At 38.4% G+C, this 23,327-nt stretch overlaps 1 protein-coding gene and 1 long non-coding RNA gene across 7 annotated transcripts in view; one reads left to right on the forward strand and one right to left on the reverse strand.

The window, feature by feature from the left end:
- Positions 1–23,327, reverse strand: part of DOCK10 (dedicator of cytokinesis 10) — a 358,984-nt gene that overhangs the window by 2,467 nt on the left and 333,190 nt on the right. For all 5 annotated transcript variants that reach the window (XM_072617984.1, XM_072617982.1, XM_072617986.1 and 2 more), the window contains 5 exons: positions 13,877–14,023; positions 9,712–9,922; positions 7,887–8,077; positions 5,036–5,136; positions 4,680–4,818 (listed from right to left, as the gene is read on the reverse strand). In XM_072617984.1, coding sequence (XP_072474085.1) covers positions 4,680–4,818; positions 5,036–5,136; positions 7,887–8,077; positions 9,712–9,922; positions 13,877–14,023 — 789 coding nt within the window. The remainder of the gene's footprint in view (positions 1–4,679; positions 4,819–5,035; positions 5,137–7,886; positions 8,078–9,711; positions 9,923–13,876; positions 14,024–23,327) is intronic.
- LOC140509915 (uncharacterized) overlaps positions 3,451–23,327 on the forward strand; it is a 29,229-nt gene continuing 9,352 nt past the window's right edge. The window contains exons 1-2 of one of the 2 annotated variants that reach the window (XR_011968990.1): positions 3,451–3,612; positions 6,861–7,027. This is a non-coding gene — a long non-coding RNA (uncharacterized lncRNA). Of the gene's footprint in view, positions 3,613–6,372; positions 6,581–6,860; positions 7,028–23,327 lie in introns of those variants that run through there. The other variant, XR_011968991.1, reaches the window with a different exon arrangement.

Genomic DNA, 23,327 nt, shown 5'->3' on the forward strand with positions numbered 1-23,327 from the left:
AGGGACCTTAGAGACCATCTAGGTCAATGTCTACCAAAGGTGTCATTGTTCTTTACAGCACCTCTGACAAGAGGTCATTTAACTTTTGTTTGAACACCTTAAGCGATGTGGAACTCACTACCTAATGATTCGGTTCATTCCATTTCTGGATAGCTCTAATTATAAAGAAGTTTTCCTTATGATAAAAGATAAATTCCTCCTGTAACTTTCATCTATTTATTTTAATTCTGACAGGTTGGGCCATATTATAGTGAGTCTAATCTGTTTTTCAAATATTAGACTTTCAATTATTTAGAAACAGTTATAATGAAAGTTTTAAAGGTTAAACATCTCTGGTTCTTTTAACTTATCACATAACATGGTTTTCAGTCTCCTTACCATCCTAGATATACTCTAATTTGTCATTACTGCTCTTAAAATATGGTATTTGGAACTGAAACCAGTAGTGCAGGTATGGTCTCATGAGAAATAAGCCAGTGAACCTCCCTTGATTGGCCACCACAATTCTGTTAGGGCAATCCTTAATCAAATTAGATTTCCCAATAGCCATGGTAGAATGTTGACTTTTGCTGTAGTTGCCAGTCAATTCAAATTCCCAGGTCTTTTCAACATGAACTTCTACTGTTATGATGTTGAATGTATATGATTAAAAACAAAACAAAGCAAAATAAAGTATAAAGTTTACTTTTATTCCTATGGAATGTTATCCTCTTTCATTTGGCCCATTGTTATAATCTTTTTTTAAAAATAATTTTGGAGCAGATTCTGTCATCTAAGATATCCCACAGTTTTGTATATGATGAAAATTTGGTAAATATGCATCTATGTCCTTAAAATTCTGAATGAATGATGGAGCCATGCAACACTTGGCTGAAGACCCTCCTCCTGGGGTAAAACCAGCCATTGATAAATAGTCTTTACATCCAGTGATTCCATCAGTTGTGAATGAATCTGACTATGATTGTCTATCTCACTTTCTCCGGTCTTGTCCACAAGGATGCTATGAAAAATTACCAGATGCTCTGCTGGTATTTAGTTGTACTTTGTCCATAGAAGTCCCCTGATCTACCAGCCCACTAACCCTGTGAAACAATGGAATGAGATTAATCCAGAATGGATTATTTGTTTTTAGCAGCAATAACAATAATGACATACAGAAAGGCAAACTGTCCTTTTTGCAAAAGAATGTTATATACTAATTGGACTATTTGACCCACATCACAGACTAAAGAGACCTAAGTCTAAGAAAGGTAGAAATGCTCTTGTGGCTGTATACTGCAGTACTAGAATTTCTGACAAATGGGATTTCTTTTTTCTGTCCTATACAACTTCAGAGGTTACTATGCGGACCTGGAATGAGCAAATGAGGCGTATTTATCATTTATGTTGATCATCAATGAGCTTTCAGAGGAGGTGAAAGATGCGATGGAAAAGGGAAAATTCAGCAAGGGACAGGAATGGGAAAGAACACAAAAGACATAGACATAAGAAATGCAAAACATACCACTTTTGCTTACAGTATTGAGGGAAATGTTAGACATAGAAGAACAGAAGCTGTATAAACATGGACCATGACAGAGCTGTCAAGAAAGAAAAAAAAGAAAAAAGTATTTGTGCTCCAAGTTTTATTTTCAAAGGCTACACAGATGATTGAAAACAGTATCATTGCTTTCTTCACCTTGGCCAACTGTTAGGCTCATTTCTCTTACCCACACTATAAGTAGAAGTAAAACATTTATGGGCCTGTTACTTTTCTGTTTTCCACTCCTAATTTTGTGCCTTATCATATATTTCTAGGAAACATCATCTAAAAATAATACCCATCCTTCATTCAAGAGCTAGATGTCTTTCCTTTTCCTTTCCTTTCCTTTCCTTTCCTTTCCTTTCCTTTCCTTTCCTTTCCTTTCCTTTCCTTTCCTTTCCTTTCCTTTCCTTTCCTTTCCTTTCCTTTCCTTTCCTTTCCTTTCCTTTCCTTTCCTTTCCTTTCCTTTCCTTTCCTTTCCTCTCCTTTCCTCTCCTCTCCTCTCCTCTCCTCTCCTCCCCTCCCCTCCCCTCCCCTCCCCTCCCCTCCCCTCCCCTCCCCTCCCCTCTCTTTTCCTTTCCTATACTTTCCTATAACCCAGTGATTACACCAGGAGTCTTACAGTGTTCTGCGTACTTAGTATTTTTGCAGCAGAATGCCCAACAAAGATCATAACTACTAAATATTCATCTGTGCAAAATATATGCATATAAATGTGTACCATGCTTAAGTACAAATGATAGAAATAACTTAAAAATACTTAAACACAAATTTATAGTTCTACAAAATAGCGTTTAAATTACATGGTCTAAATGGATTTGCTTTCTTGGACCCACAGTAACCTTTATTCCCCTCAAACCAATAAATCATCAGTTTTGTTATGTGAAAAATGGATCACAATACATGCAACTCTTTTTCTAAGAGTTTTTTCTCAATTCCTCTAACAAACATGATCTAGACTAGATGAAAAAGAGGATGGGAATTTCTTGAAGGTCAGTGGTCCAAAGCGCTAAGTATGGCCAAGTATTCTATATGATCTATAGTCACCATTTCCATTTTTAGTTAGGAGATTCTTAGCTTACTTTCTTCAATTCACTATACAGGACAAGTGAGAAAGTTCTACCCATATCTCTACATTGGATGAGGCACCCTTCACAAAAGCCATGCTCCCCCTCATCTTTAGCAATCTTCCTCAGGGAGTTACTTGCCTCAATGTATAGGATCTCTGCTTCTTTGTGCCCAGACTTTACCATTATTCTAGTCTTACTGTATCAAAGGCATAGGAGACTGCACCTGCTACAGCAGCCAGTGATGGTGCAGTCATCCAACTTATTACAATATGAATGCTCTTAAGGTCTGGGAACATACCTTTCGAGATAATAATAACCCTGAATTGAGACAATGAAACTTGATATAAGGTGTGAATTCCATCAGAGTTGGTGACTTTTACAAGGCATTCTCCCCAGGCCTTTGAATTCTCTTTCAATGACAGATTTCTTAACATCAGCAGCCAGCGGAGTTCTCACAAAATCCAAGCTGAGACAAATGGCTCCAGCTGCCCCACCCGAGGCAAGATTACCAGCAAACTCTCTCCCAAATAGTGTATGCTTGTCCACTCCTCCCTCAAACCCTTGCTTATACTTTTTCTTATGGGCAAAGTTTAAGGGCTAGAGTGGGGAATTATCTGATGACATTTGTTACATCATATCCTGGGATATGTTTCTACAAAATAACATTAAACTAGATGGGAAAGCACCCCATATTTCTTTGGAATTCAGACTATAAAATCCACCATACCTTTGTAAGGCTTATTAGTTGTAATTTGTTTACTTGCATGCTGCCCCTGCTTTTGAGGGGAGCCATTAGAGTCTTGGAGACTGCAGCTGTGATGTCACTGGCCAAGAAATTCTAGACAAAGGAGACTGCCCGCTCCAATATGGTTACAGAAGGGGAGCCAGTGGGAGAGGGCTGAAACCCTGGAAATGCGTTGTCTATGAGGCGCCTTGCTACATACACTTCAGATTAAAGAGCTAGATCCAGGTCTAATTACCCGTTCTCTAGGGAGCCTACATGCATTGAGTTGAGAGAAGGTAACTGAATATAACTCAACACCATTTGGTACAATGTATTGTACAGGGCTGGTGATGCAGAAATGACATAAGATGTGATTCTTGCCTTCAAGGAACTGGCATGCTCTCTCTCTCTCTCTCTCTCTCTCTCTCTCTCTCTCTCTCTCTCTCTCTCTCTCTCTCCCCCCCCTTTGTCTGTCCATCTGTCTGTCTGTCTTTCTTTCCCTTCCTCCCTCCCTCTCTTTCTCTCTGTTGTGTGGAGACATACTTTCTTCAAACATCTGGTATTTGCAAGGGACAAAATTGTGAAAGAAGGCAGTTCATTCTGCTTGAAGTCTAATCACTTTTAGATTATGGGAATATAAAACACGTCCTTTAGGTAGAGACTGAGTTTGACCCTGATTCAGCAGAAACTTTCTTGTTGAGTGGCTAGCTTCTGTAGAGGCATAATTAGGTTATTACAAATCTAGGCCTAAATCCTGGTGTCCTTTTTTTCATTTTCTAGATCAATGATATCAGACTTAAATAGAAACAGGAGCCACTAGGCTGTACATGAGGATTCCTGTGGGTACCATGTTGACATAGAAAATGTCACATTAAAATTTCTGTTTTATTGTATTTTTATGTGTTTTCTTGAATATTTCTCCATTACATTTTAATTTGGTTCACACTTCACAAAGAAGTGATGTGGGCCTATGTTTGATAACTTGGTTCAAGATCATAGGCTCCCTATGCATCAGGCTTGAGATTTCGCGCCCTATTTATCCTAACGTGGAGAAGCCAGACGTATCAGGATGGGATGGGTATTAGTGGCTATGAGAGGTAGGCATATTGTTAGAAGTATGGCTTTTTCCACCTGCAGTGCTATTTTGAGGCAATGGCGTTCTGCCTGGGGGAGGAAAGAAGTTGAGTGTACATCTGATAGTTAACTTAGGGATAGACTGAATTATTTAGTAGCAAAGTGATCTCTCCTGTATATGCTTCTTACTCTGGGCTTAAATTTAACCAGATTAGTCACCCCTCCACATAAAGTTCTGAGAAGCGTTTTGGCCTGGGATTTATAAGGAATTAAAAAAACCCTCACTCACCTGCTCATTCATGATTGTGGAGAGTTCACTGAGCATGTCCTTGTAATGAGACTTCATTTCTTCCTGATATTCCAGCTGGTCCTCTTTAATGAGGCGCTCATTAACATCAAGGGCATGCCCACAGGCATCTGCAAATTGCCTTTGGTGACAAAAGTAAGCAGATTAAATTTGGTCTAAAAAATGCGTGGATGGAAGAAAGCATTGTGCCATCACTGAACGTAAGCTGTCTTCTGTGAGGGTTTTTGTCTGGCCTTCCCTTATATGCTCACAACATTCCTGAAGTCACATTTGATTGACCTCCTTTTCTCTCCCTCCCTCCTAGGGGGAGAAAAAGATTCAAGCAATAAAAAGCTTACCTGAAAATTTCCTTCAAAAGCTTTACTTGGTTGTCAGGATATTTTTTTGCATTTGTTTCTTCAAGGAAAGCTCTGGCGTAAGCCATAGGCCCTGCATTCACCTATGGGAAGAATGGTTTTAGGATGGTAGAGGTCAATCAATCAATCAACAAGCATTGATTAAAGTCATTCTTCCATGGCCATGGTATCAAACTACCAACAATGCTTCATGGCTCGGCTCATGTCCCATCTTTTCTGAGAAGTTTCACGTGACCCCTCCAGCTCAGAGAGATTGATCAATCAGTTCACTGACAAGCATTTATAACTGCCTCCATCTTAGAGGTACAAATACAATGAACGCAACAATAATCTCTTCTCAAGAGTTGACATTCTAATGGATAAGACATGCCCATATTTGTCTATACTGAATAAACATAAAGAGAATAAGCTAGTTGAAAAGAGGAGAGCATTAGAGTGGATCACTAAAGGCTTCATGTTGAAGGGGGTGCCTGAGCTGTGTCTTAAAGGAAGAGAGGAATTCTGTGAGGTGGATTTGAGGAGAGAGTACGTTTCAAACATGGGGGACAGCCAATGCAAAAGTACAGGGAGGAGAAACAGTGCCATACATGAGGAACAGAGAAGGTTGGTTTGGATGTCTTGTAGAATGTGGGAAAGGAATTAATGTATAAGATTATAGACATAGACTGTATACAGTTTTTAAGGACTTTAAAAGCTAAAAGGAAAAAAATAACATATTTTATATTGGTGATAATAGGGAGCCACTGGAGTTTATTGAGTAGGGTATGATCAAATCACTTTGGTAGCAACTGTGGAAGTTAGATTGAAATGAGGAGAGACTTGAAACATGGAGATCAATTAGGAGACCATAGCAAGAGTCTAGGCAAGGAGTTATGAAGGCTTGATCTAGGGTGGCGGCTATTCAAATAGAGGAAAGTGATCACAGATGAGAGATATTATGGAGGGACAACAAGAAGTTTGGCAACTGGCTGTATATGTAGGATGAAGGAGAGATGATACTGAGGCTATAAACCCAGGAGGCTGGAAGAATGTTGTGTTTTTGACAAAACAGGAAGTTTAGAAGATTGGTGAGTTTTTGGGGAAAGAATGAACTTTGTTTCCAACAGGCTGAGTTTGAGATAGCCTCCAGGATATCTGTTATGAAATGTGCTACGTGCAGTTGATGATACATTACTGAAGCTCAGAGAAGATACTGGGGCTGGATATAGAGATCGATGTGAGATGTCTTTCACTGAGGTGATAAACCTCTGGGAGCTGATGAGGTCACAAAGAGTATATACATAGAGAGAAGAGGGCCCAGGACAGAGCCTTGGGGAACACTCACATGATATGGATGATGAACCTGAAAAGGACATTGAGAAGGATGATGAGACAGGGAGGAGGAGAAGGACCGGGAGAGAATAATGTCAGGAAAGCCCAGAAAGGAAAGAGTATCCCGAAGGAAAAGGTGGTCAACAATATGAAATACAGCAGTACAATCAAGAAGGATGAAGACTGAAAACTAAAAAAAAAGACCTAGATTTAGCAGTTAAGAGATTCTTGGTAACTTTGGAAAGAGCAATTTGGACACTTTAAACATATTACCTTGTACTGTAGTTATTTGTATTAATTTCCAAAACTTGACTATAAGGCACTGGAGGGAAGGACAATGTTTGATAGTACTTTCTTTATCTCCCATAGCACCTCCCTCCTTACCTGACACATACAGGAAATCCCCAAGTACTTGTTGAATGGACAAATACATGCATGTGTACGCTTTCAAATCTGATAGCAAAATAGAAAGATCTGGATTGCTTTTTCTTTGCAGCTTTTAAAATGTGGGCCGAGGGCTTGGAAAGAGTAAAGTTGGGGCAGAAGAAAGAAAAAGAAGATGTAAAACAAGGTGGCCTCCAGCATTTACTGTATTTCAACAGGCTATGGATGCTTGTGATCAACAGATAATTACTGAGATAGCAGCTAGAGTCAGAAGCACTGGTAGTCAGTAAACATTTTAGAAACGTATTAATTTTTTTTATACCATTTCTGCAGGGATGTTAATGCCTGAGAACTATTTGAAATCAAATGTAAAGTACTGGGAAAAACTGGTAATTTTTTTCTTTATCCCCATTATACCCTTTGTATACGTATGTTATGCCCCTTGGTAGAGTATAAACTCCTTGAGGATAGGGACCATTAAAAAAAACACACATCCCTAGCACCTAGAACAATCCCATGTACATAGAAGACATAGTATTTGCTGAACTGAATTGAGAAACTGAATTTTGAAGTATTTTAAAAAGTATTATAAAATTTACATTTTCCTCACAACTTCAAAATTTCCAGAAATTTCATATTTCCATATCAAACTGATAACTTGTGTTGCCAGAGCTTAGCACAGTTTCAGATGCATACTCACTGACTGATTGAGGTGTACCAATGCTACATAATTTGAACAACTGATATTTTAGCTGCATATGGAATAAGGTACATATAGGCAAGGCACATGTATGTATCTATGTAGGCATACTTATGAGTACAAATTATGCATATATATATATACATATCCCATGTGTCTATTATGACTGGATTTACATTGAAATCTCTTTTTAATTAATAATTAATAAAAGTTTTAGACTTTAGCCTATACCCTGTCTTCTGCACTGAAAAAAGTTTCTATTCTAACAGATTTTTATTTCAACCCTTGAGAGAGCATTCTTTTTTAAAAGCAGTTTTTTTGATATCTCTTGGTTTTCTGTTGCCCATATTTCCCAAGAGCCATGTCTTCTAATAAAATTTTAAAAAAATAGTAGTTTGGTAGATGCATCATCACCACGCTGGGCCAAGTCATAGTTACCTTCACGCTGACACTCCCTTGGAGTTTGAGCTGCAGTCTGATCATGTCTACCTCATCCATTGTGCAAAGCTGATTAAGCTCAGAAACCTTCTTGGACATTTCATCAATGGCGACCTCAATGGGGTTAAGTTCTGTGCTCGACTGGCTGATGACTTGGATTCTCTTCTTCACGTAGGGGAACAGATGGCTTGCTGGACAAAGGAAATTCAGGGGTGTTTAAAGGATCAGCACAGTAGCAGGTTAAGGATGCCTCAGAATTCGGCACTGCCTCTCACTCACTATACTTCTCACCATCTGTCTTGCGGTCTAGTTATCCCAAGAATCCCAGAATCTGAGTTAGGAGAGATACCAGACACCATGTGGTTGAAGCTCTACCTGACAAGTGGTTATCCAGTCTTTGCTTGTAAACATCTAGTAACGGGGAACTGGCTACTTCTTGAGCACAGTCTCCTTTTGGGTAGCTCTAATTAACAGGGAGTTTTCCTAATATCATGCCAAAATTTGCTTATTTGCAGCTTCCATGCATTGCCCCTAATTTTGTATTCTAAAGTCCAAGAGAGAAGGTCTGGTTCTAATTTGACATAACAGCCCTATAAATAAATACCTGAACACAGCTCTAATGTCCACCTCCCATTCTTTTCTTCTCCAGGCTAAATATTTCTAGTTTCTTCAGCTAATTTGACATGAATACTTTCATGTTTCAGAAATGGGATTTGAACCAAGTTCTCCTGATGCCAAGACCAGCATTCTTTTGTTTACCAGGCAGCTGGGTGGCATAGTGGTTAGAGTGTAGGACTTGGAGCTGGGAAGACTGAGTTCAAATCCTGCCTCAGACACTAACTCTGTCACCATGGGCAAGCCATTCAATCTTTCAGTGTCTCAGTTTTGTAATGTAAAATGGGGACAATAGTAGTTCCAAAGTCATAGGGCTGGTGAGAAGGTCAAAGGAGATAATGTCTATAAAGTATTTTGTAAACTGTAAGGTGCTATATGAACCATCATCATTATTATTATATTGCCATATTGCTTTGTCCTAAGTACTTCATTCATATTTAATGAAAGAATCTTAGAGATCTCCTAGTCCAATCTCTTCATTTTACTATGGGGAAACTGAGAACCAACAGGCTTTCCCATAGGGACCTAGCTATGACAGTAGAGGAGGTAAATGGAAACTCCCTTGGATCCTGGGATTTTGCTTTGGAGATGCAGCCGCTAGAAGAAGATTTTTTATTTCCCACTGCCCTCCCAAGAGCTCATGAAGAAAGAAACTAAAATGTAAGCTACTTTGTTCTTTCTTTGTATCCCCAATGTCTAGTACAGTGCCTAGAATATACTTGGCAATTAATTAAAGACAAAATACCTGTTTACTCCCTTCTCCTTCCTACTTATATTAAGCACTTTTTATGTTCTAGGCACTATGCAAAGAACTAGGGATACACTCTAATGGGGGAGGCAATGTATGACCAGCCAGGATAGATAGTGTACGTGGAAGGTAATCTGAGAAGGGAAGACACTGGAGAGGAGGAGGGACTGAGAAAGGCATTCTATAGGTGGGATCTGAGCTGAGTCTTGGGAGGAAGCCAGGGAAGTTAAGAGTTAGAGGTGAGGATGGAAAGCATTCCAGGCATAGAGTACAATCTAGGAAAAGACATAGAGATGGGAGATGGAGTGCTGAGTTTGAGTTGACAACAATAATTGTTGTCAAGTCAATCCATCTTCCCCTCTACCTACTAATCTCAGACATGGAAAGTTGCTTGGTCCAGGCCAGCATAAGAATCTAGTCACTGATGAGACCATGAGGCTCCTCTGCCGCACTAGTACATACTTGTGAGTATTGTCCTCCTCTTGCACTGCTCTTCAACCCCACCGTGTTTCTTGCCTGACAGCGTAAACGGTGTTTCAAAGACAAAACGGTTGATATTGTGATGCATTTCAAAATCTGTCTTTCGATCTTCAACTTCCTTATCCTCAAAGTAGGGTGTGACGTAGGTCACCTGGATATAGGCATATTTGGGATCCAAATCCTTGGGGTTGACCTGTAGGAACACCATTAACTGCAATGAAAAACTGATGAACTGACATACTTTGATGGGTCTTTTAAGATGGCCCACTACTTCCCTTGTGGAAACAATGTAAAATGTAATCTCCTAGAATTTGCTTCCTAGCCTTTCCTCCCCTATTAGGATCTTAGATCATGTTCTTTTAAAGTGAAAAGTGACTTTAAAGACTCTTCCAAAATCCATCCAATCTTTATACAGATGAGGAAACAGACCCAGAAAGGTTAAGTGATTTATTTAACTATACAAAGTTTGTACATGGACACATAGTCTGCAGTTAGGTGGTGCAGTGTATGGCTTACTGGACTTAAAATCAAAAAGACTCATTTTCATGAGTCCAAATCTAGCCTCAAACACTTACTAAATGTGTCACGTAACCCTGTTTGTCTCCTCATTTGTAAAATGAGCTGGAAAAGGAAATGGCAAACCATTCCAGTATCTCCAAATGGGGTCACAGAGATAGACATGACTTAAAAAGACTGAACAACGAAAAAGTTTGTTATTAGCAGAATGAGTAATGATCTCTATACTCCTAGTCTGTTGCTACTGCTCCTATGCCAGAAAAGGACATATCAACATAATATTTCAGAAGATGAGAAGAGTATTTTATATAGGCAAATCTCTTAGTATGTGTTATTGTTTTACTGGAAAACCAGAAAATAAAGTGCAGTTTTGATGTCTCAGGTTCCCTTGTCTATATTCACCACATGATAATGTTTGGCATGGGTTACATGGAAAACATTTGCAATTCTTGGCCTGCATTTCATCCTGATATTTGAACAAAATGCATACAGTGTTTGTCTTCTGTTTAAGGATACAGGTATAGAATTTTATAACTAAAAAGAACCTAGATCTTTTTTTATGGTTTTTCCAATTCATCCTAAGTATTCTATGCAACATGATTAATGTGAAAATGTGTTTAATAGAAATGTATGTGTAGAGCCTATATCAGATTGCATGCCATCCTGGGGAAGGAGGGGAGAAAGGAGAGGGAGAAAATTTAAAACTTATGGAAGTGAATGTTGAAAACTAAAAATAAATAAATTAGCTAATTAAAAAAAAGAAAAAAAGAATCTAGAGATTGATCTTTCTCATTTTATTGATGAGGTGAGAAGGCTCAGAGAAAGTAATAGATACTCATTGACTTGAATAAATACACCCCTGTTCACATAGTTATGTAATAACATATCTAGAATTGGATCCTCTGATTCAGACTATTCATTACTGTTCGTATTTTAGTGGGGGAGCAGACCTGGGACTTTAATTGATATGGGAAAATCCTAAAGTGTCAATTAGGGTCTTATCAACAGCTTATCTATAACTTATAGTCTCAGGGAGTTGCTGGGGACATGGTGAGGTTAAGTGCTTTGCTTGTGATAACATAGCTAGTATGTGTCACCGACAGCAGTTGAACTCAGGTCTTCTTGATGTATAGGTCAGTTCTCCATTCATACTTCAAGCTACCTCTTTTCATATTATATCATATTAAATTTTCCATAGTTTATTCCATTATGGATTTTTTGGTACTATTACTAGTACAACTAGTACTAGTACAACAGTAGTACCAATAAAATATTAATAAATATAAGAAGGCATCCAACATGTTGGATATATTCTCTATGGAGCATCTAGGGAAAGATATAGGTGTGAATTACACAGAAGACATAGCATGGATGAGTTGTTCTTCTAATTAACAATGAGAACATCGATCTATTAAAGTAGAAATGTTCAAGTCAGTATTGCTCACTTTATAATGTCCCCTTCTTGACGACAGGGTAGATATCTTCTAGATTAATCCATGAATAATTTACCTATGTGACCTAATCCAGTGCCATTTACTGAGTGGTGAGTTGCTCCTCAGAAACTTCAATAGTAGCCTATATTTATATAGCATGCAGCATATAGAATCATTATATTTTTAGCGCAATCTTCTGTAATAGGGATCTTCTAATTAACACAAGACGCTAAAGTTAGAAATTGGAAATGGAACAACTCTAAAGTGTGATTCTCACAACTAACTGGATTGTGGTGGGATCCAAATGAAGTAAGGTATATAAAGTACTTTATAAAACTTAAAGCACTTTGTAAATATTGATTGTGTTATGCATATTATCTACCCTTTTCATTAGATTGTAACTTGAGGACAGGGTCTTCCTTTTATTTATACTGCTGACCTAATTTTACACATTTGTTGTTCAGTAGTTGTCAGTCCTGTCTGACTCTTTGTGACCCCATTTGGGGTTTCCTTGGCAAAGATACTGGAGTGGTTTGCCATTTCCTTCTCCATCTTATTTTACAGCTGAGGAAATTGAGGCAAATAGGGGCTCAGTAACTTGCCTGGGGTCACACAACTAATGTCTAAGGCCAGATTTGAACTCAGGAAGGTGAGACTTCCAGACTCCAGACCTGGTGCTCTCTCTACTACACCACCTAGCAATCAGCTTTGTACATAGCAGGCCCTTGAAAAACTTCCAGTTGAATGAAAGCTGTATGTTGGATGAAATAACTAGTACGTTATATTTCTGTGAATATACCTTTTATTTTTGATTTCACTGGTTCCACTATTTCTTCTGGTGCAACCCCCTTGTAAGGTGAATTCACTAACCTTCTGTCTTAGCTATCAAACAAAGAGCAAGTTAGTGGAGGCCCTTGGGCCAAAGCCAGAACACTGGGCTTGGTTTCTTTTCAACGACCAGATTTGCAATCACAGGACCTGGTTTTAATGCCCTTCTCTGTCCTCTTCTAGTCCATCACTTACTAATATGAGAGTCCCTTCACATCTCTGGGCCTCTGTTTCCCCGTCTGTAAAATGGAGTTAGGCTAAATGGTCTCTGAGATGGCTTCACTTTGAGGTTCATGATCCCATCTGACTTCAAAGTTCCCTCTAGTTCTAATTCCCATAATCCTATGAACATCACAAGAGAGAATAAGAATGATGATGATGTTCTGTTTTGCCATGTCTGACTTCTTCATGACCCCATTTGGGGTTTTCTTGGAAAAAGATGTTGGAGTGGTTTGCCATTTCCTTCTCTAGCTCATTTTACAGTTAAGGAAACTGAGGCAAACAGGGTGGAGGTTCTTGCTCACAATCATACCGCCTGTGTCTAAGGTTGGATTTGAACTCAGGTCCTCCTGACTCCAGGTCTGGCACTCAACCTATGGTGGCACTTAGCTGCCCAATAATAATGATAATTATCATTTATATTGTATTGTAAGGTTCGTAAAGCACTTTTCAGCAATTATCTCATTTTATCCTCAAAACAGTTCTGAAAGGTAGATGCTATGATTATGCCCATATTACAGATGAGGAAAGTGAGAAGGACAGAGTTTAAGTGACTTGCCCAGGTTCATATAGCTAGGAAGTTTTGGAGGCTGGATTATTACCTTGGGTCTTCCTGGTTAGAGGTCTGGTACACTGTCCATTGTACCACTTAGCTACCTCAAAAAATTTTACTTATGCACCATGCAGATCTAATGCTATTCACTACTGTTATCACATCCCAAGGGTACTGGGGGTGGGAGGTCTTTGAAGTCAGCCTGGTATGTGAGATTGTGATGGGAGGGAAAGGTAGGGAAGAAACAGGTGAGTTTGAATCAAGACAAAATTGGCCTAATTCACATATTTTTCCTTCTAGAGTCCAGCTCTTGATGGACTGGAAAATTCGGTGACTTCTATGAACAGCCATTATAATGATAATCTTAAAACCCAGAAGCTACACCAACAAAGATTTAAATAGAAAAATATACTCTCCCCCAAATCTCTAAACCCTCGGGTAGGCTATTTGGAGTGAATTCAAGGATCTTTCTACTATGTTTTTCAATGACAGAGATTAAGTTGCTAACCCAAGGCTTATAAATATCGCTTCTATTTTAAAGGGAATCAAGGAAACTCTTGTATGAGGTTTAAGCTGAATCTATCCTTTTCCTCTTTACCTTGTTGGAGTCCTGGATTATCTTCACATTGTCTGCACCAAATTTATCAGCATAAAGCTTTAGGAGTCTTTGGGATATTTCAGATAGACCTGTCAGCTTAGGTTCTTTATAAATGTATTCTTTACCTTCCTCTTCTTCAAAAAATCCCTGTTGAAGAGAAAACAATCAAACAACCACTTTAGTAATGACAGGAAGCAAATTTAAAGACTACAAGAGAAAGAAGTTGTTTGCTTGAATGGGAAGCCCAGCCTTTAAGGAACCGGATATCTGTTAAAATTCAGCATCAATAAATGTCCAATCTATTGACCCAAAGTTCACTTTAGAAGCAGAAATGGACTATCTTACAAAAATAATGCAGCCATATTTTCTCACTTTTCAAGCTTTTTTAGTCACAAACCAACAAAAAAATGAATGAATTTTAGGGAGAGAATGCCCTCATGTGGCAGTCTGCTGAAGAACACAAACTCAGAAATTTTGGGCATCATCTGGAGATCAGTTTACATTTAATGTACAGATAATCTAAACATCCTTGGAATAACCGTAGATGACAATACCCTGTGGGATGTGGGATTCTTTAAATGTGTTGGCATACATAAAACGTGTCAACATAGTCAAGACAAAGTAACCTATAATTTTGGCATTTTCTTATATGCTGTCACTTTGAAAATAAATTGGCACATTATCTCCAAGGACTACATAGTTAAAGGGCTGGATGTAATTTAGTACTTCAAATTTGTTTTTAAAAAACAAAATGATTTCTTAATGTGTTTGCAAATTTGTACTGGGAAGGATTAATCATGATCATGTGTCATAGGGTTTTAGATTCAAAATTTTTTCTTGTGGGAAAATGTTACCTTTCTCCTCTTTAATTTGCTTGGCTCATAGATTTTGACCTGAAGAGGGTGTAAGAGCTCTACTCCAACCACCTCATTTTACAGATGAGGAAATTGAGCGTCATGGAGGTAGTAAGTGGAAGAGTCAGGATTTGAACCCAGGTTCCAGTAGTCTCATGTTAGGTCATTTTAGTCTTGTTCAACTCTTTGTGATCCCATTTGAGTTTTTCTTGGTAAAGATATTAGAGTGGTTTGCCATATTATAGATATGGACTTCTGTCAGCTCATATTACAGATGAGGAAACTGAGGCAAACAAGGTTAAATGACTTGCCCAGGGTCACAAGCTACTATATGTCTGAGACAGAACTGCCAATCTAGCAGTTTTTTTATTGCCTTATGCTGGCTGGTTCACCTTCTATCATGTCTAGGTGAGACTCCTTTCCTGTGTGTGATGTACCTGGTATAACACGAGAATACTCTTAACTTCTTTGTCTCTCTCCCTGTGTCCTCACTATCTCCTTGTCTCTGTCTCTGTTTGTCTCTGTCTGTTTCTCTCAAAAAGATCTTAGTGAGACTTGTCAAGCAGCTGCAAATCACAGACTGAAGACCATTAAACTTTTACAATTTTGCTGAATTTTTAAAAAATACATTTATTATTCATGAGGGCACTGTTACAAAACATTCTAACAGAACTTTTTTTTTTATTAACCCTTGTAGGAAATGATATGCACAGGTGGACTAATTAACAATCCAAATGATTTCCACCCTGTGTCAGTTTGTTGGTGCACATACTCAGGTTCCTGGGAACCCAGAAGAATAAGGTGCTACAGAGACTCTGGATTTAAATAGAGTTGTTCTTGAGAGACACAACTGTGTAAAATCTATTTCTTTGATGATATTCCAGACCAAATGTTGGCAAATTCCAGATTGATGAAATTTGACATGGAAAGTGTGGACAAGAGGTCAGTGACTCATTAGTCTCGGCACGAGCAAAGGCACCCTGGTCATATGTCAATACAAATCTTGTGTAAAGCACTTTAAAACCCATGAAGTGATTTATAAAAATCACCTACTATTAATTATGTATCCCAAAGTCAATAGAGTGGCAGGTAATGGGTTCCAGAGTCCTGAATTTCATTTTTTCAGGCTGGTAATATCCAACTGTGTGGCTTTGGTCAAAACCTGTAACTTCACTGTACCCCACATTCAAAGTTACCAACAGTAATCACAGGATAGCAGATTTAAGAGTTGGAAGGGACTTTGCATTTTAGGTAATTGTGAGATGAGATCATGGCTTGATTTCTGGAAAGGACTGAGAGACCATCTGGTCCAGCTCCCTCATTGAAGCCCAGAGAGTGAACTGCCAAAGGTCACATGGCTAATAAATGATAATGCCAAGATTTCAACTCAAGTCATCTGACTGGAAACTCAGCAGTCTTACTACAGAGTAGAGATGACAATCCTGCCTTCAAAGAATATGATAGATCACTGTCTTCATTAAAGTCCTCTTCGGATACATGGCTGTGGTGTGGGAGAGACTTAAAGGTCATTTCAGGCTGGGTTATTGGAGCATTGACCCTGGCACATTCAGTTAAACTGGAAAAGTTTCTAGGATGGTTCTGGTGGCACCTGAGAATCAATCTGACTAGATTTGGAGAGGTTCATTATTGGAAAGTAGAGATGAAGAGATAAACTTTGGGGGAACACAGAAACTCATGAATTCAGAATGAAAGGCATCATGGTGTTCTGCTCTGTGTTGTTGGGAGGAAAACCCACACTGACATAATCACCATTTTTTTTTAAGTGATGAAAACTTAGAGTACCTACCACAATTTACATATTATTTCCCTAGCCACCAGTCTCCTTATTAGGATGTAAATCACCTGAGGGGAGGGCTTATCTTGCTTTCCTCGTTGCATCTCCAGTCCTTCACAAAGGTAACACTAAATGTTTTTTAAAACTCATCCACATCTTTCTTTTGGTACTGACAGCAGATATTATGTCACTGCCATTTTAGCCATGAGGTTGAATGCAATAAAGTGAGCTATCTAGTCTCAAATAGGTCATAAACATAAGAAGTAGAATTCCAATCTAAGTCTTCATGCCTTCAAGTTCAGTGCTCTCTATGATATGCTCCATTACCCTAAGGTAATTAGAATACCTGCTGAAGTACGTGAGATAAAAGACGTGGTAGTAACTGAATTCTGAGTGGTCACAGGCATCTTTCTTTGGTTTCTCTTGCATAGAAACTACTTTGTTTTGGTTATTGTTGTTCAGTCATTTCAGTCCTGTCCAACATTTTGTGACCACATTTGGGGTTTTCTTGGCAAAGATAATGCACTGTTTTGCCATTTCCTTCTCCAGTTCATTTTACAGATGAGGAAACTGAGGCAAACAGGGTCACATAGCTAATAAGTGTTTGAGGCTGGACTTGAACTCATGAAGATGAGTCTTCCTGACTCCTGGCCCAGTAATCTGTCCACTGTGCTACCTAGCTCTTTTATGAAGTAACTGGTGTGCAAACAGGAACAATGAGCTATTGAAGGACCTGTTTTCCTTTTGTTTCATGGTTCAAGGTGGTAAGCAGACTGCAGAACCCCATTTCAAGTTGGAGACAGTGAGGGCCCCAGTACTTTTATGTTTGATTAGGAAGCTCAACTGAAATTCTCCTGATGCTGCACTGGGCTCTCAAAGGGAGTGCCAGTAGCAGTCTAGCTCTGGAATCTTCCGATGTCCCAGGAAGTGCAGATTATGTGACAGATCTTTTAGCTATTGCCCCCAAATGAGCCTAGCTAAGTTCAGAGAGGCTCGTCATCAGTTTGGTCACAGGATGATGCATTTTTAAGAATTTTTAAAGAACTCTCCAAAACTATTTACTAAGTTATGCAAGGCCTGTGATTTGTGTTGATGGGGGCAGTGCCCATATTAACATTTATAGATCCTTCAAGTACTAGCAATTGACTAGGAAAAAAGAAATATAAAGATATATGTGAAATATAAATATAAAAAAGAAAAAATATAATGATATAGGACGATCCTCTAGTGAATAAAACTCAGTGGCTTTCTATTACATCAAAGATCAAATACAAAGTCCTGTGTTTGGCATGCCCTTTACAACAACTTGGCTCTTTCCTAACCTTTCTAGTCTTCTTTGACTAAACTCCCATTTATATGATCTATGATACAATTATACTATATACTGTTCTTTGAACAGGGTACTCTGTCTCTTCTCTCTGTGCATTTGTATAGACTGTCTGCCATACCTAGAATACTTTCCATCTTCCCCTTCATCTCTTAGTTTTCTTATTTTCCTTTAAGACTCAGCTCAAACTCTACCTTCTGTAAGAAGCCTTTCCTAGTCTCTCTGTATTCTAGTATCTCCCCCTCTGAGATTCCTTCCATCTATTCTATTTTGCCTTCTGTTGTATCCTTAATAGCATAAGGGCTTAATAAAGGATCTGTTGAGTCAACATAATCTGATAAAGGGAAGTCTGTTTACTTAAATATTTAGGGTGGTGTTTATCATACATGAATAGCAATTTGATTCAAATAAGTAGAATATGATAAAATATACTTTACAATATAATGTCAAATGAACAAAATTTAATGGTCTTTTGAAGATTCTGAAGGCATGTCAGGGTTTTGCAGCACATTCTTCTGCTCTGGGAAGAGAAACCTTGAGTTTGAATCTCAACTCTGTTCTTGACTAGTCATTGGATCTCTGGATAAATTCATGCTTTAGGTCTCAGTTTTCTCGTCTGTAAAATGAAGGGGTCTGATCTAGATGATCTCTTTGGTCCTTCTAGCTCTAAATCCTATGATCTGGTCAATCAATCAATTAGCAAGTATCTATTAAGCACCTACTATGTGCCATATACTTCTCAAAGGAAAGGCTGGTAATTCAAGGACAAAAGCGAAACTTGCTCTCAAGTAACTTACATTCTAAGAGGAGAAACAAGATACATAGATTTAAGTGCATACAGAACACATAAAGAAGATATTTGGAGTACCTTCAGCCCTAGAAGATGGGGAGATAAAGAAAGACCTCCTGAGAAGATTGAGCTTATGTTGAGCCTAGAATTCCAAGGAGAATCATAATGGGGAACATAATCAAAGGCAAAGAAATGGAAGATTGAGTGTTATGTGTGAAGAACAGTAAGAAATCCAGTCTGGTTAGAGAGGAGAGTGTGTGAAAGGGAATAATGTATTAATAAAACTAGGAAGGTATGATTGAGTCAGGTTATAAAGAGCTTTAATTGCCCAATAGAAATTCTTAATGCCCAGTATTGGATCAAGAGGAAATCACTGGAGTTTATGAAGTAAAAGGGAATGACATTGTCTGGAAGGTTACTTTGGTGACTCTGTGGAAGATGGAAGTGGGAAAAGACTTGAATCAGGGAGACTAACTTGGAGGTTATCACAATAGTCTAGATAAGAGGTGATGATGGTCTGGACTAGGGTGGTGGCTATGTGAATGGAGAAAAAGGAAAGTATAGGAGAGCTGTGGAGGCACAAGTGACAAAAAGTAGCCATTTATTAGGTATATCAGATGTGTGAGCAGAGAATGGCACCAAAATTGTGAACCTGTGTGATTGAAAAGCTAGTAATACCCTCAACAGAAACAGATAAGTTCAGAGGAGGGGTGAATTTTGGGGAAAGATGATGATTTATGTTTTAGATATGTTGAATCTGATATGCCTAAAGGACATCCAATTCAAAATGTGCCATGGGTAATGGGTAATGCAGGACTGCAGCTCAGGAGAGAGACAAGGACTGGATATATAGGTCTTAAGAGTTATCTGCCTAGAGATAATAAATATTACTGTGGGAGCTGATAAAGTCACCAAATGAGAAAGTTTGGAGAGAAAACAGAAGTCATCACAGGAACATTAATGAACACTGTATTACATAGGGTATAAAACTACACATTAATAGAGAACTTGAACTGACAGAATGTCAAATAATCATGCCTTTACCATAGGAACATAGGATTTAATGACTGGTGAGGTCATCAAGTCAGCCCATTTCATTTTACAGTTGAGGAAACTGAGGTCTAGAGATGTTAAGTAATGTTCTAAAGGTCACACAGGTGGCACATCTGGACTCCAAAGACAGTTTTCCTTTCATTACAATAGTCTGCCCTTTGTTTTTATACCTTTCCTACCTATGTCTAATTACTGTTATGGTCATTTTGCAAGCCAGTAATAAGAACAGCAAGAATGAGAGTAGCCAGCACGTAGATGATCTCACTACCAAACCAAGAGCTAACATATGGTACTTCGAACTTTGTAAAGCATGCCACACAGTTATATCACCTGATCCTCAAAGAAAGTGTGAGGGTGCTGCTATTCTCATCTCCATTTTACATATAAGGAAACTGAGGCTGTAATAAGTTCAATGGCTTGCTCAGCATCACACTGAAAGTAAGAGTTTGCAGCAGGATTTGAACTGAGCCTTCCTGACTCTCAAGTCCAATACTTTATTCACTATGCAAACTAGTCACTTGGTCTTGTATAGAGAGTCCTGGGCTCTGTCAGAAGACCTGGCTTAGAGTTTTGCTCTTAAATTTATTGACTGTAATCATGCACAGTGCCCTCATATGCAAATATTGAGATTATACACACAGATGTGTATATATGTACATATATAAATACGCATGTGTATACATATATGTATATATATGTACATACACACACACATATATTTTTTTACTAGTGACCTAACAAAGTAGTTGAAAGGAGAGAACTTTGCAAACTGCAAAACACTATGTTAAAATGGGTTGATGATAAGTAACTGAATTAGAAACAATTATTAGCAATAAATAGTTTGCGTTCAATTTAGAAGGGGGGAATATGGTGGAATCATGGCTAACTAAAAAAAATCTTACATCTCTTTACATGTACTTCTAATATTTGAGGGTGTCTTTGACTTCTTTTTTTTTGCCCACTCTTGTTGAAGATGGTAGCTGCTGTCATCTTAGGAAATGGAAGACTCCCTACAATTCTGCTATAAAACACATAATCAATTGTGTACATTTACAGAGGGAGTTTCTGAATAATGCTAGTTCAGAATTTGTTGACAAGGCTGATTAGCCCTCTGAGAGCCAAGAGGAAAAGAGGAATTTGTAGAGCAGATAAGTGGTTGAGCATCCACATGAATCACTTGAATGCAGAAGAATCTCTGCCTGTTTCAAAATGTAGAGACCTATTGATATCAGATGGAGAGTCGGATAACATTCCTGCCACACATTCATTTCCTTCTTCCCTCCTCATGCAAGGATTCTAAGGGCACCTGGCCTTTGAACTTCTGCTCTGGGCATTCCGTTGTTTGCCCACACACTGAGCAGAAGAGCCGGAGGTTCTCATTGATTTGAGTGGCTGTTTTGTTACAGCTGTTCTTTCATTAATGCCAGCAATTCGAACCTCAGGGAAATTGAAGGGAAGAACTGACGTACAAAATGCAAGAGGGCAAAGGAAGGTGGGTGATAGAATGGGAAATTTATTCTGTGCAAGTCCTAAGTACTAAACTCTGAGTCTTCATTCGATATGCTTCCTACAGCATGTCTAGTATCCCACAAACAATTAATATTAAATACCTCAGCAGATCCTGGAAAATGAAAGCACCGTTACCTAAGGGATGCAAATGATATTCCCCAAATGTCTCTACCAAAGCAACAAGCTTATGGAAAACCATGTTGTCATAATTGTTGTAATGCGATTTCAAAGCATGTGTTCTTCTTTCCATTTCCAGGTGAATTTTACAGTTACATAAAGCAACATCATGAAAAAGGAATGCTTTCTTCCCTGGAGATTAGTTATAACCAAGTGTTTGCAGGTTTAATCTTCTTGCAGCCCACATTCTATGCATGTCCTGTGGATTATTCATATCTATTCTGGTGCTGCATTTGTTACTGACTATGGAATGATGCCCTGCCTGTTCCTATTTTTTTTTTGCCTGAGGGAGGAGGCTATTGCTCCTGTTTTGCATCTGGCCCTTTGGGAAAGGTATCTGAGTGCAATCTGAACAATGATGATTGAGGCTCAAATTTTCTGTGCCTTATAATGACACCTGCTTGGAACAAGCTAGATCTTCATTCCATATGACTCTGGGCTCTTAACTAGGACAATGCTGGTAAAGTCTAACAACTGGCTCTCCAGAAGGAAAAAAAAAGTACTCTTGACACATTTTAAATTCAATCAGTATTATTAACATTTCCTCTGTTTTTTTCTAGACAACTAATAAAATAATAAAGCCCTGATCTTGTAGTGTTTGCTACTTCCTGAGATATAAATGCTCATGTTAAAAATTTAACAATTGACTCCAGCATAACCCTCTGGTCTTTGAACCCAGCATTTGTGGGTTTTTGAGGCTGGTCAATATTTTCTAATAAGCATTTTTGGTAAGTACAGCCAGGAAACTGTGGCATCATTTAAGAAAAAAAAAAATAACAGTCCAAAAGCAAAAACAAAAGCCAGAAAGAATTATTAGGATGTATTATTTAGAAATCTGAAAAAAGAAAGAAAGTTAGACAATTTAAACATTTGTAACATAAAAACATCTTAAATAAGATAAACCAAGCTGTCCCACCTCTGCATCCCCCACCCCACTTCCTTTAGTAAAAGGGCTTGCAAGTGTTCTTTTAGTAGGTGAGTTAAACTGTCAGGATCTCAAACTTACATATGAAGGTGGAAAATATTCAAATGAGGATCATGGGTGTTGGAGTGGCGAGGGAGGTGATTTTTAAAGAATTACAAAAAAATATACACTGGTCAAATAAACATATTTGTATATTGGCAGACAATGTACACACAAGAAAAGCATTTTGTATTGAGATTCTGTCTTTATAACAAAGCTCTATGTATGTATTGTCCTTGGAATGAAGGATCACGTGGTCTACTCAAGACCACTCTTCTCACCTTTGTCCTTCTTCACTTGTTTTAGAAGTCTAGTCTGTTGTTTCTGCAAGATGCCTTCCTTTCTATGTGTGTGTTTTCTTTTTAATTTCAGAAAAGCTCTATTTAAATTTATTTGGCTCATTTTCATCTTGGAACTCTCTTCCTTTAAGACTTAGAATAAAAAATGTTTCCCATAGCTTTCTGAGAAGGCATTGCTCTTCATTATTATTTTTTGATGGTTGCTACTCATTCTAATCGGAAAGATCTTACTTATTCGCTTGGCTGTCTTGCTGTCCATCTGGTATCTAACTACCAGCATTGTCTTTGAATTGAGTAACTTTGCTGGAGCATCCAGCAGTGTCTTAAATTTGGGAAGGGGGCAAAGTGGAGGTAATAGAAGGAACCCTGATCTGGAGTCAGATAACCTGGGTTTGAATCCCAATTCTGTCATTTACTACTTGTGTGTCCTTGGGGTAACTCAAGCTCACTGCGCCTCAGTTTCCTAATTTGTAAAATGAGGAGCTGGACTAGATGGTCTCTACATTTTCTTTCTATCTCTTGATTCATGACCTCCAAATGCTCCAGACTCATGGTCTTATCTCTTTTTTGTGCATTTTTGCAGTTAATACAGTGAGAAAATTCTCTCCCTAGTTAGGAGAGGATCCTTTGCAGAAAGAATGGTATTCCTAAGGCTCCTATATGAGGCCCAGGAGAAATGTCCA

The sequence above is a fragment of the Notamacropus eugenii genome, chromosome 6, assembly GCF_028372415.1.
Source record: "Notamacropus eugenii isolate mMacEug1 chromosome 6, mMacEug1.pri_v2, whole genome shotgun sequence".
Lineage (NCBI taxonomy): Eukaryota > Metazoa > Chordata > Mammalia > Diprotodontia > Macropodidae > Notamacropus > Notamacropus eugenii.